The sequence below is a fragment of the Salmo salar genome, chromosome ssa20, assembly GCF_905237065.1.
Source record: "Salmo salar chromosome ssa20, Ssal_v3.1, whole genome shotgun sequence".
Classification (NCBI taxonomy): Eukaryota; Metazoa; Chordata; class Actinopteri; order Salmoniformes; family Salmonidae; genus Salmo; species Salmo salar.
In genome coordinates, this window is record NC_059461.1 from 64627863 (window position 1) to 64640804 (window position 12942).

The 12942-nt window shown below is 41.7% G+C and overlaps 1 protein-coding gene across 4 annotated transcripts in view; it reads left to right on the forward strand.

Annotated features, from left to right (window-relative positions):
* Window positions 1-12942, forward strand: part of LOC106581175 (membrane-associated phosphatidylinositol transfer protein 3) — a 129560-nt gene that overhangs the window by 16683 nt on the left and 99935 nt on the right. For all 4 annotated transcript variants that reach the window (XR_001323032.2, XR_001323030.2, XR_001323028.2 and 1 more), the window contains exon 2: window positions 969-1064. Coding sequence is in view for 1 of the 4 variants with exons in the window: in XM_014163053.2 (XP_014018528.1) it covers window positions 969-1064 (96 nt within the window). In the remaining 3 variants the exon portion in view is untranslated. The remainder of the gene's footprint in view (window positions 1-968; window positions 1065-12942) is intronic.

Below are 12942 nucleotides of genomic sequence, written 5' to 3' on the forward strand. Positions count from 1 at the left end.
TGAAAACAGTGAGGGCAGAGAAAGTGGCATGGTGTAATGGAAGCCATGAACTCAGCGTTTCAACATGCAGTTTGGCACTCTGCAAATGCCTCTGGAAGTGGATAATGGAGGAAGGGATAGAGGGATGAAATGAGCTGAGATCAAACACAAGCAGTCTGGTGTTGTTGTGGAGTAAAGGCTCTTAGATTCTCAGACACTGGCTCTCTGTATGTAGGGACGGGAAAGCCCACACAACTCAATTAGGTGATATTTTTCTCTCTCCAATTGCAGTTCTCTGGAGGTTAGGGCAAGGGAACAATTTGCTTGGTCACTTTCACTTGTTATTGATCTTGTTTCAATTCAATTGCACTTAAAGGTTGGTTGTCTGAAAGTCATTTATAATTAACGTTATTGCCTTTATCTGGCATTAGTTTATTAACACTGATCTTAGAGGAACAGAGCTTGAGGGATCTCTCTAAATACTCCCTCGTTCTAGTCCTGAAGAATGGGAATTTGAGGAACTCCCTGGCCAAACCCTCCTGTGTAATACTAAAGATTGATTCAATATCTCAGGTTATGGGTGTTGTTGAGGGACAGTAGTCTACCTAGATATGGAGCCTTCATCTCCAATGTTTCATGGTTCATAGATAAGATTAGCTGGCTAACCTCTGAGCTCAATTGGTTAGCTTCAGAGCCTTACATTTATTTATATGTGCCTCCTTACATTTCTCAATCTAGGGATCTGGTTTGCTTGATTTGTGCTCTGTGACACTGGAGACCAATAGAGCCTCTCTGCCCAAGGCCCTAAAAGCCAATGCAATTATTCTACAGCCTTTTATAGACAGACAATGCACTTGAAGCTGAAAGGATAAAAATATAGATTCACATAATGAATTTGTCTTTGAATACTCTGAATAATGACATGATGACATACATAGACGTTTCTCCTGAAGTAGAAATTGACGTGTTTTTCTCTTTCTACCTCTCAGCCGCTTCCCGCAAGCACAGTATCTCCCACTGGCGGATGCAGGACATTGCACAGGAGTCCGTTGACAGCTCAGATGAGGAGTTTTTCGATGCCAGAGGTTAGTTTCATATTTTCCTATGATAACACCCAGAGAGCTTAGTTCAACTCTCTCTCTCTCTTTCCTGTCTTTATTCCTCTCTCATCTTCCCCTTATCCCTCTTCCTTTGTGAGCACACTGAAAAGTGCCTTATCCCATCACATGGGTCAGGCCAGGCTTATATGCCTCCCAGGCTGATATATCTTCAGGGTTCCTAATATGGATTTTTTTTTTTACAGGTATTTTGAACAGTGAAAGGGGAAATAATTTGAAGCCAACTGTAACGTTAGAGTCACACGTCATCAGGGAATTTGCATGCGCTTTGGGATGTGGTCAGGGGAGCTATTGGGTGGGTCCATGCTTGCTGTTTTGATTGGAGAGAAGTCTATCTCCAGGTTAGAAGAGAGGCTGATTGCTAATGCTAGACCTCCGGTGGGAAGATAGAGTGGATTCTGTAGTAACAGGTGTGTTGTTGCTCTTAACACCAGGCTTTCACACAATAAGCTCATGGTGAAAATCATAGGTGGTATGGAATTATTGTCCCTGTCTGGAATGGAGAGTGTGTGTTGCATGTTGCTTGTATGCTCTGTCTTGCCAGCTTTGTCCAACCCAATTGCTTTGTCTTTCTTCACTAATTTTCCTCTCTGGATCAATACATCTCCAGGCCTTAGTTGCACCTACACCACCATTCAAAAGTTTGGGGTCACTTTGAAATGTCCTTGTTTTTGAAAGAAAAGCACATCTTTTGTCTATTAAAATAACATGAAATTGATCAGAAATACAGTGTAGACATTGTTCATGTTGTAAATGACTATTGTAGCTGGAAACGGATGATTTTTATTGGAATATCTACGTAGGCGTACAGAGGCCCATTATCAGCAACCATCACTCCTGTGTTCCAATGGCACGTTGTGTTAGCTAATCCAAGTTGATCATTTTAAAAGGCTAATTGATCATTAGAAAACCCTTTTGCAATTATGTTAGCACAGCTGAAAACTGTTGTCCTGATTAAAAAAGCAATCAAACTGGCCTTCTTTAGACTAGTTGAGTATCTGGAGCATCACAATTTGTGGGTTCGATTACAGGCTCAAAATTCTGAAACTCGTCAGTCTATTCTTGAGAAATGAAGGCTATTCCATGCGAGAAATTGCCAAGAAACTGAAGATCTCGTACAACAGTGTACTACTCCCTTCACAGAACAGCGCAAACTGGCTCTAACCAGAATAGAAAGAGGAGTGGGAGGCCCCGGTGCATAACTGAGCAAGAGGACAAGTACATTAGAGTGTCTAGTTTGAGAAACAGACACCTCACGAGTCCTCAACTGTCATCTTCATTAAATAGTACCCGCAAAACATGTCTCAACATCAACAGTGAAAAGGCGACTCCGGGATGCTGGTCTTCTAGGCAGAGTTGCAAAGAAAAAGCCATATCTCAGACTGGCCAATAAAAATAAAAGATTAAGATGGGCAAAAGAACACAGACACTGAATGAATGCCAGCATCCCGGAGTCGCCTCTTCACTGTTGACGTTGAGACTGGTGTTTTGCGGGTACTATTTAATGAAGCTGCCAGCTACAATAGTCATTTACAACATGAACAATGTCTACACTATATTTCTGATCAATTTGATGTTATTTTAATGGACAATAACTTTGGCTATTCTTTAAAAAACAAGGACGTTTCTAAGTGACCCCAAACGTTTGAACAGTAGTGTATGTAGTGCACTACTTTTGGACCAGGGCAAATAGGGCTCTGGTCAAAAGTAGTGCACTATATAGGGAATAGGGTGCCATTTGGGATGCATACATGCAACCTGAGGAAGATAAATCCTCTCCTGGATGTGACCCACAACCCTCTCTATACTTAATGTGGAAACGCTAGGGACAAATTTAATCAGTGCTCCTTTTGTTTTCTTTATCATTTCTAAAGCATAGAGGGTATTTCTACCAGTGAGGTCATCCTGGCAGTCTCCATCTGCTGTGTCTGTAGTCTAAGAATATCCCTGTGATTAAGCAGATAATCATCATTAGAGGTGGTAGTTAAAAGTATGAAGGATTATAAGCACTGTGGCGTGGAGAGGCTTTTCCAGGGAGGGAAATCCTCATGGAGCATAACACACACACACATTAACACACACACACGGATCACCGAGGCATCACATCAGTAGTATGGGCCATCGGCTGCATATTGATATAACAGCCAGGGAAATGCATCATCATGCATGTCGTGTTTTTGATCAATCATTCATATGGTTATATCTGTCGTTTAGGGAATTGTGGCATCATGATTTAACAGGTTTAAGTTGGTTAGTTCTACTTCTCAGGGACCATATCTAACTCCTAGTCTTCCTCTCTCTAGTCCCAGTTCTCCCCTGCTGACAGTGGAAGTTTTAATGAATGCCAGTGGTTGCAGAAACAAATGTCTCTGCTGAAACCTACGTCACATGTTTGTTTTGACTGGTAACGTGATTACAGTTTCTTTCAATTGTTTAAGCACAATTTTGAAAACAGGGCCCGGTTTGTCAAAACACTACACACAATTAGCACAACCTTACACCAAAGTAGCACAACACTTCAGATCATTTGCAAAATGGAACACTTTTCTCAAAACTATACACGACTTCATAAAAACAATATTTTGTTACCATACGAAACACACACATTTCATATGACTTCAATCTTTTTGAAACAGTTACACACTGCTGTTGCTAACCTAAAACACTTTCAGCAAGTCTAATTGTCAGTGACTAGAGTACTGTAAATGAAGTACACAGAGAAAGTGCAACTATACAAACACTACACAAGACCAATGCTGCAGACTGAGGAAAATATCATTTATTTCTCTCCATATACCCAAATCAGTCAACATGTCAACATGGAGAATCACAACAAAACATGTCCCAGTTTTCATGCTACTACAGTAGTGTGCATAACACTGTTAGCTCAGCAAACAGACAAACGGAAAATACTGTATCCAGTACAGGTTACAATTACAGTAAATAACAACAAACATAAAAAATAATCTGAAAAAACGGACAATATTGTACAGAAAATACTACAGTGAACATACTATACATTATCTCTTCGCCTAGCTGGATCTGGCCAGAGAATTTCATCAACATCACAAGCAATATCCTCATTAGCAAGACAACGCGGGAAGAACCGTCTTGAATGTCGAATCCATCCTTGCACAGCTGCGGCGTGGACTTGGTCACAGGCGTCCTCCATGGCCTGAATGAGGGGTACCTGAGCCTGGGGCTGGAGATCGTAAACCTTCCACCGCCATGCAGAGAAAAACTCTTCCATAGGGTTTAGAAACGGAGAGTATGGTGGAAGGTATAGTACTGTCAACTGTGGATGGTGTTGAAACCAGTTCTGGACCAAAGCAGAGCAGTGGAATGACACATTGTCCCAGATGACAGTGTATTGCATCTGGTGCATTTCATTACCTGCTGTGACGATGTGGCGCAATCGGTCCAAAAATGCGAGAATGTGAGGTGTGTTGTAAGGGCCCATTTTGGCATGACGGAGGAGAACCCCATGCTGTGAAATGGCAGCGCAAAGGGTGATGTTACCCCCACGTTGCCCTGGGACATTGATTATAGCCCTGTGGCCAATGATATTTCTGCCTCTCCTTCTTGCTTTTGTGAGGTTGAACCCTGCCTCATCAATATATATCAATTCATGCAGGATTTCCTCAGCATCCATCTGCAAAACTCCCTGAAATACAGTGAAAGACAAGATTGTGTAGTTCAGGATAGGTCTAGTATACAGTCAATGTAAAAAAGTAATGTGTGCAGTATGCAACATCACAGTGCTAAATTGAACAATACAAACCTCCTCATACTCATGCCGCAGCCGTTTGACCCTCTCTGAATTCCGCTCAGAAAGCACTCGATAAAGTTGTTTCATTTGAACCTGATGTATTTTCAGGATGCGTGCCAGTGTTGACTGAGAGTCCTGATGGACATTATTGAAAATGGCAGGTCACCGATAATGTTGGCTTGTAGTTCTCTGAGCCTGATAGCATTATTAGCCAAAACCATGTTTATTATCTCTCTCGCTCTTGTTCTTGCGTGAATATGGGCCCCCTTCCTCCTTGTCGTTCCCGACCCTCAATCCTATGTAGAGAATAATACATGTAACTTACTGTACAATGTCACAGGAAGGGGTATCACAAGTGCTGATATGGTGCATACAATAAGCGGCTGATTACTGTAACTGTAGACAGATCTTCTTCTACCTGTTTTCCTGTCGAAAAGTCCTTATGACAGATGCCACTGTATATCTGGTAAGATTTGGCTGAACTCTTCAGTCCAGCCTCCCTCAGCGTCAATCCGTGGTTCACAACATGGTCCACTAGTGTTGCACGAATGTCATTTGATAAGTTTGGTCCTCTTCTTCTTTGTGCACGTTCTCCTCCTGCTTCAGGTCTTCCTCGACCTCTGGCTCGGCCTCTGCCTCTTCCTCTACCTCCTTCTCCGTGTACTCCTCCTCTCACCCTCACTCTTCTTCTGACTCCTTCCATTTTGGTTGAAGGCAGGTGAACCTACCTGCTGCATTTTTATAGTGCTTAAACCTGATTGGTGTGTCTACAATTTAGCAATCATGTGTTTGTGCACCTGATGACTGTGTTTAACAGATTGGCTCATAGGTGTGGTAATTTGACAGTCAGTGCTTTGGAATTGCAAGGAAGTGACATCATGATATACTTCTGTGTCTGATGTATACAAGTGTGTTTAGTGTTTTGCAAATCACTGTGTGTAATGTTTTGCAAATAGTGTGAAGCTGACAATGTGCTTACAGTTGTGCAAATCTAGCCTTGTGTTTTGCTCCTTGAGTGTAAGGTTTTGCTAACTGTGGGAAAAGTTACATTTGAGTGTTTAAGCAATCGTAAAAAACTGTAATGGCCTGCTTATTTATACTGACTTTTCACATGTGTGTCTGTGAAGGCCTATGTGTGTGCAAGGGTGTGTGTGTGTCTGGGGGTGTCTGTCTGGTTGTTTGTGCGAGTGTGTGTTTATGTGTGTGTGTCTCTGTGTGTGTGTCTGTGTTGTGTGTGTGTGTCTCTGTGTGTGTGTGTGTGTGTGTGTGTCTCTGTGTTTGCGTGTGTGCGTGTGTGTGTGTGTCTCTGTGTGTGTGTGTCTGTATGTGTGTGTGTCTCTGTGTGTGTCTCTGTGTGTGTCTGTGTGTGTGTCTGTGCTGTGTGTGTGTGTCTGTGCTGTGTGTGTGTGTCTCTGTGTGTGTGTGTGTGTGTTTGTGTGTGTTATCACCTAAGCGGTGTGAATTCACACTGTGTAATTAAACAAAATTCACAGACAAACTATGAACAAATCTGACTGGAGTATACAGCTTGTATACATACACACATACCCGTTTATACACACTCACACATCTCCACACATATTTCGTTGTCATGTTTGAGACGTGCTGTGCATCTCTTATCACTGTGCTGTGTCACAGAGCAGAGCTGGCTGAGAAATATATTCCATCTGACTGGCAGAGTCACCAAGGTAAAGATAGCATGGCTTATAAAGTGTAACAGATTTACCCTGGCATCCCCATATCTCTCCCGCCACTATTTCTCACTGCAGCATGAAATACCCATGCTTAGAGAGACGCTTAATTACTGCAAAACATGGAGAGTAAACAGTGGGAAGAGGGAAGAGGGGGGCTCCATTTGGAAAATGGCACCAGATAAAATGGACCAATATGTATTTTGAAGCAATTTTCTCTCTCATCATTATGGGGGGTATTTTTTCAGTGACCCAGTATGTATTATTGTCTCCATGGGAAGTATGATAGTTTTTGAACAAAGCTCCACTCACAATGCATTATTGAAATGTGTTGTGTCCCTTCCCCTCTGCAACAGAATGAGTATGATGTTATTGTAGCTGCAGAATGAACTGGCAACACTCATTTACCTGCATGTTTCCACATCAATCTTTCATGAGACACATTTCTCATTCATATGTAATTAGGGGTTTCTGGCACACCACACAACAGGGGATTTAAATGAAAAGTCCAGATGTTTGCGCCCGCTGTCAGCTGAATTGGGGAAAGTGCCAGCCAGTTGTTCTCCGAGGCTTTTCATCTCTAGATGTCATTATAGTCTTTTGATTGGTCTGTGCTTTGCAGCATTGCGGCTCACCAATCGCGCCTCATCCGGTAGTCTTTGATTGATGCATAATATTGGAATAACTTTGTGGCCACCAGCCTGGTGTTTTTGAAGCATTAAAGTGTGACAGGAAAAACCTTTCAAGCTTAGATGAAAGCTTCCCTATCTCAATCAATGAAAAAAATGAAACCTCTTACGCGGAAATTTTTTTTTTGAACCATATTTTATGTTCATAACAGCGTTATCAGTGTAGTATATTCATGAAAATATCAAGAGGGAGAGTAATTGTTAAAAAAATCTCTGGTGACCTGGAGAATGTAGATGTAATGTCCTGCAGAGAAGCCCTCTTGGGGATGGGATCTTTAAAAAAGAAACCAGAGCAATCTAATAAAATGGTGGTAAAATGTCCTGGCTATTAAAGGGATGGGCTTGCTCTTAACAGGCGGGATGGATGGCTCTAAAAGTTATATTCTTTGGAGCATGTCATTTGGTATTGTTCAGGTACTTCTAAATGTCAGGACAACTTGTTTTCTCCTGACATAGTATTACTTTTAGGGAGAGGGAGAGAGAGAGAGAAATGAAGAGGGAGGAAGGGAGTAAGAGACAGGCAGAGAGAAAGAGGAAACAGAGAGAGCGAAAGAGGAGAGAAATGGGGGAAGAGAACGTTTGAGAGTGAAATGAATAGGGAGAGAGGGAGTGAGTGAATAAGGGACACAGCGAGAGAGAGAGAGAGGATAGAGAGAAATGGGGGAAGAGAACATTTGAGAGTGAAATTAAGAGGGAGAGAGGGAGTGAGTGAATAAGGGACACAGCGAGAGAGAGAGAGAGAGAGAGAGAGAGAGAGAGAGAGAGAGAGAGAAATAGAGAGAAATGGGGGAAGAGAACATTTGAGAGTGAAATTAAGAGGGAGAGAGGGAGTGAGTGAATAAGGGATGCAGCGAGAGAGAGAGGATAGAGAGAAATGGGGGAAGGGAATGTTTGAGAGTGAAATGAAGAGGGAGTGAGTGAGTAAGAGAGAGAGAGTGGGAGTGTACTGGATTATACCACCCAAGCCATCACGATGAGCTCCTGGATGATTAATGCCGTCACCCACATCATAAAGCTCCAGGCCAGTAAAACCATGAGATTGTGTTAAACTGTCAGAAATATCTTCTCTGATATGCTAAAGAGATAACCCATTGGTTATGTCCAAAATGGCACCCTATTCACTATATAGTGCACTACTTTTGACCAGGGCTCATATGGATCTGGTCAAAAGTAGTGCACTATGTAGGGAATTAGGATGTCATTTGGGACACAGCTGTGAACTCACTGAAGAGGCTGGCTGGCCGACTCTTCGGGAGGTGTTTGGCTGCTCCTTAGAGGCTGTGTGTTCATCTGGCTTTCATATCATTCTTTCCATTCTACCCAGTGGTAAATTAAAGCAAGTGGGCTCCACCAAGGTCCTGTAGGAATATTCATGATAGCCTCTAGAAAACAGAAACAAATCATACTCTGTTTGTATAGCATGGCTGTGTCTGTGTCACGGTTGTCGTCGGTGAATGAGGACCAAAACGCAGCAGGTACGTGAATGCTCATCTTGATTTTTAATTATCTTCAAAAATGAACATACAAAATAACAAAAACGAAAAAACGAACAACTAACAAACAGTCTGTCAAAGCAAAGCTCAACACAGAACAATCACCCACCAATCACACACACAAACACACCCTAATATATAGGACTCTCAATCAAAGGCAGATAGACAACACCTGCCTTCAACTGAGAGTCCCAACCCCAATTAACCAAACATAGAAACACACACACTAGACTAACCATAGAATACAAACACATAGACCATCCACCAAAAACCCGGAAATACTAAATCAAACACCCTTTACACAAACACACCACCCCGAACCACATAAAACAAATACCCTCTGCCACGTCCTGACCAAACTACAAAACAATTAACCTTATACTGGCCAGGACGTGACAGTCTGCCACTGTTTTGACTTAACGTGCTGTTCATACTCACTAGGTCTCACCTCATCCCTTTAATGTACCTAAAGGAATCAACAAAGGCTCTGTGCTTGGCTCTCAGCTTTATGAAGATGGATTGGAGTAATAGACTTCGCTCTGATCAATAGAGAGATGCACCTTTTCCACCCTTTGCACACCAGACAACTTATATCTCCATACAACCCCCCCCCTTTTACCAATGACTCTGTATATTTCACAAGCTATGAAAATCTCCCATCATTCTGAGTGAGTGCTCTCCATTCCAGGGGGATGGGTTATCTTGGCAAAGGAGAAACGCTGACTAGCATGGGTCAAGAGACAACAAACAATTAACCAGTGGCATGGTGTCTGCTGGCTGTGTTTAAATTTCAAGTCATCTGTCAACATGAAGAGAGTCGCACACTCCATATATAAACTCCCAGTAATTTATTGGGTATTTACCAATGTTTTGGCATCTCTGTGGCTTCTTCAAAACGTCTTCAAAACATTTCTAAAAACTTGTTTTTGCCTTGTCATTATTGGGTATTGTGTGTAGATTGATGAGGATTTCAAAAAAATGTAATCCATTTTAGAATAAGGCGGTAACGTAACAAAATTTGGAAAAAGTCAAAGGGTCTGAATACTTTCTGAAGGCACTGTATAAGCTGGAAGCAGAAGCCTAAGAGTTGTTGTCCATTAGTTTACTCCAGTCAGAGGAGGGATGGTAATGCAGGGGAACATAATAAATGAACATATATTAAAAACAATATATGCTGTATGTACTGTATTTACAAAAAAATATATGGGGGATTGGAAATGATGCAGATAATTACATTGATGGAAGCCACAATCTATCTGAATCTATCTACCCCCTAAAAAAACACACGAAATAAATAACCATTATCATACGCTGTAGCTAGGCTGCAGTGGGTATTTTTGTGCTGTCCTGTTTGCAACCATGATTTTTTTATGTAATTTAAAAAAAATTGAACCTTTATTTAACTAGGCAACTTTAACTTTACAATGACGGCCTACACTGGCCAAATCTGGGCCAATTGTGAGCCACCCTATGGGTCTCCCAATCACGGCCGGTTGTGATACAGCCTGGATTCGAACCAGGGTGTCTGTAGTGACGCCTCTAGCACTGAGATGTAGTGCCTTAGACCGCTACGCTACACGGGAGCCATCGGGATGATGTTGGGATGATGTTGTTGACATAGTGATCATTGTCATCCAGAGTTTACATCCGTTCTGACTATATACCTCCTGCTCTACACTATCAATGTCTTCCTTTTCTTCTCTCCCTAACTCTCCGTGCTGTCTGGTTGAAGGACATTCCTGCATCCCTCCCACTCTCTTCTTTCTCATCTAGGGCTGTCAGTTGTAGGGTAATCTCATCCTTCATTCATTCCTTCCCTGAATCAGATGTTGCTTTATTTTGGCTTTCCTTCTGGTCCTCTTGGTGCTGGGCTAGGGCAGTGGAGGCTTGTATTTAGTCTGTGTTATCTGGTTCTGGCTGCTTGTATATTTGATCTGTTTGCATAGCTGAAATCTCCTTTCCTCTGCTCGGAGCACCAGGCTTTCTGTTGTGTTCTTCTCTCTACTTTAAACATGTTTCCACCTCACTGGCGTTGTGTTCTTCTCTCTACTTTAAACATGTTTCACACCTCACAGTCATTGTGTTCTTCTCTCTACTTTAAACATGTTTCCACCTCACAGGCGTTGTGTTCTTCTCTCTACTTTATACATGTTTCACACCTCACAGGCGTTGTGTTCTTCTCTCTACTTTAAACATGTTTCCACCTCACAGGCGTTGTGTTCTTCTCTCTACTTTAAACATGTTTCACACCTCACAGGCGTTGTGTTCTTCTCTCTACTTTATACATGTTTCACACCTCACAGGCGTTGTGTTCTTCTCTCTACTTTAAACATGTTTCCACCTCACAGGCGTTGTGTTCTTCTCTCTACTTTAAACATGTTTCCACCTCACAGGCGTTGTGTTCTTCTCTCTACTTTAACCTCTATGGGCTAGGTGGGACGCTCAACAGCCAGTGTAATCCCGTGGCGCGTTATTCAAATACCTTAGAAATGCAAAACCTTCAATTTTTCAAAAATATGACTATTTTACACCATTTTAAAGATAAGACTCTCGTTAATCTAACCACACTGTCCGATTTCAAAAAGGCTTTACAACGAAAGCAAAACATTAGATTATGTCAGCAGAGTACCCAGCCAGAAATAATCAGACACCCATTTTTCAAGCTAGCATATAATGTCACATAAACCCAAACCACAGCTAAATGTAGCACTAACCTTTGATGATCTTCATCAGATGACAACCCTAGGACATTATGTTATACAATACATGCATGTTTTGTTCAATCAAGTTCATATTTATATCAAAAACCAGCTTTTTACATTAGCATGTGACTAGCATGTGACTAGCATTCCCACCGAACACTGCCGGTGAATTTACTAAATTACTCACGATAAACGTTCACAAAAAGCATAACAATTATTTTAAGAATTATAGATACAGAACTCCTCTATGCACTCGATATGTGAAAGCACATTTTGCAATATTCTCAGTAGATAGCCCGGCATCACAGGGCTAGCTATTTAGACACCCAGCAAGTTTAGCACTCATCAAAGTCAGATTTACTATAAGAAAAATGTTATTACCTTTGCTGTCTTCATCAGAATGCACTCCCAGGACTTCTACTTCAATAACAAATGTTGGTTTGGTTCAAAATAATCCATCGTTATATCCAAACAGCGGCATTTTGTTCGTGCGTTCAAGACACTATCCGAAAGGGTAAATAAGGGTGGCGAGCATGGCGCAATTCGTGACCAAAAAATTCTAAATATTCCATTACCGTACTTCGAAGCATGTCAACCGCTGTTTAAAATCAATTTTTTATGCCATTTTTCTCATAAAAAAGCGATAATATTCCGACCGGGAATCTGCGTTTAGGTAAACAGACAAAAGAAAAGAAAGCATTCGGTCGACTCGGGCACGCGCCTAAGCCCATAGTACTCTGAGCGGCCACTTGCCAAAAGCGGTAAAGTGTTTCAGCCAGAGCCTGCCTCGATATCGTTCAGCTTTTTCCCGGGCTCTGAGAGCCTATGGGAGCCGTAGGAAGTGTCACGTTATTGCAAAGATCCTCAGTCTTCAATAAAAATAGCCAAGATGAAACACTACTTCTCAGACAGGCCACTTCCTGCATGAAATCTTCTCAGGTTTTGGCCTGCCATATGAGTTCTGTTATACTCACAGACACCATTCAAACAGTTTTAGAAACTTTAGGGTGTTTTCTATCCAAAGCCAATAATTATATGCATATTCTAGTTACTGGGCAGGAGTAGTACCCAGATTAAATCGGGTACGTTTTTTATCCGGCTGTGTCAATACTGCCCCCTAGCCCTAACAGGTTAACTCTTTGGGATAGGGGGCGGTATTTTCATGTCCAGATGAAAAGCGTGCCCAAAGTAAACTGCCTGCTACTCAGGCCCAGAAGCTAGGATATGCATATTATATTATTAGTAGATTTGGATAGAAAACACTCTGAAGTTTCTAAAACTGGTTGAAAAATGTCTGTGAGTATAACAGAACTGATTTGGCTGGCGAATCCCCAAGCACAATCCATCCAGGGATTTTTTTGTTGTTGAGGTCAATCTATTTTCCATTGGCTTTCTATGGCAAGCCCGTTTTAATAGAAATATGCTTGCAGTTCCTATAGCTTCCACTAGATGTCAACAGTCTTTAGAAATTGGTTGATGTTTTTCTTTTGAGAAATTAAGA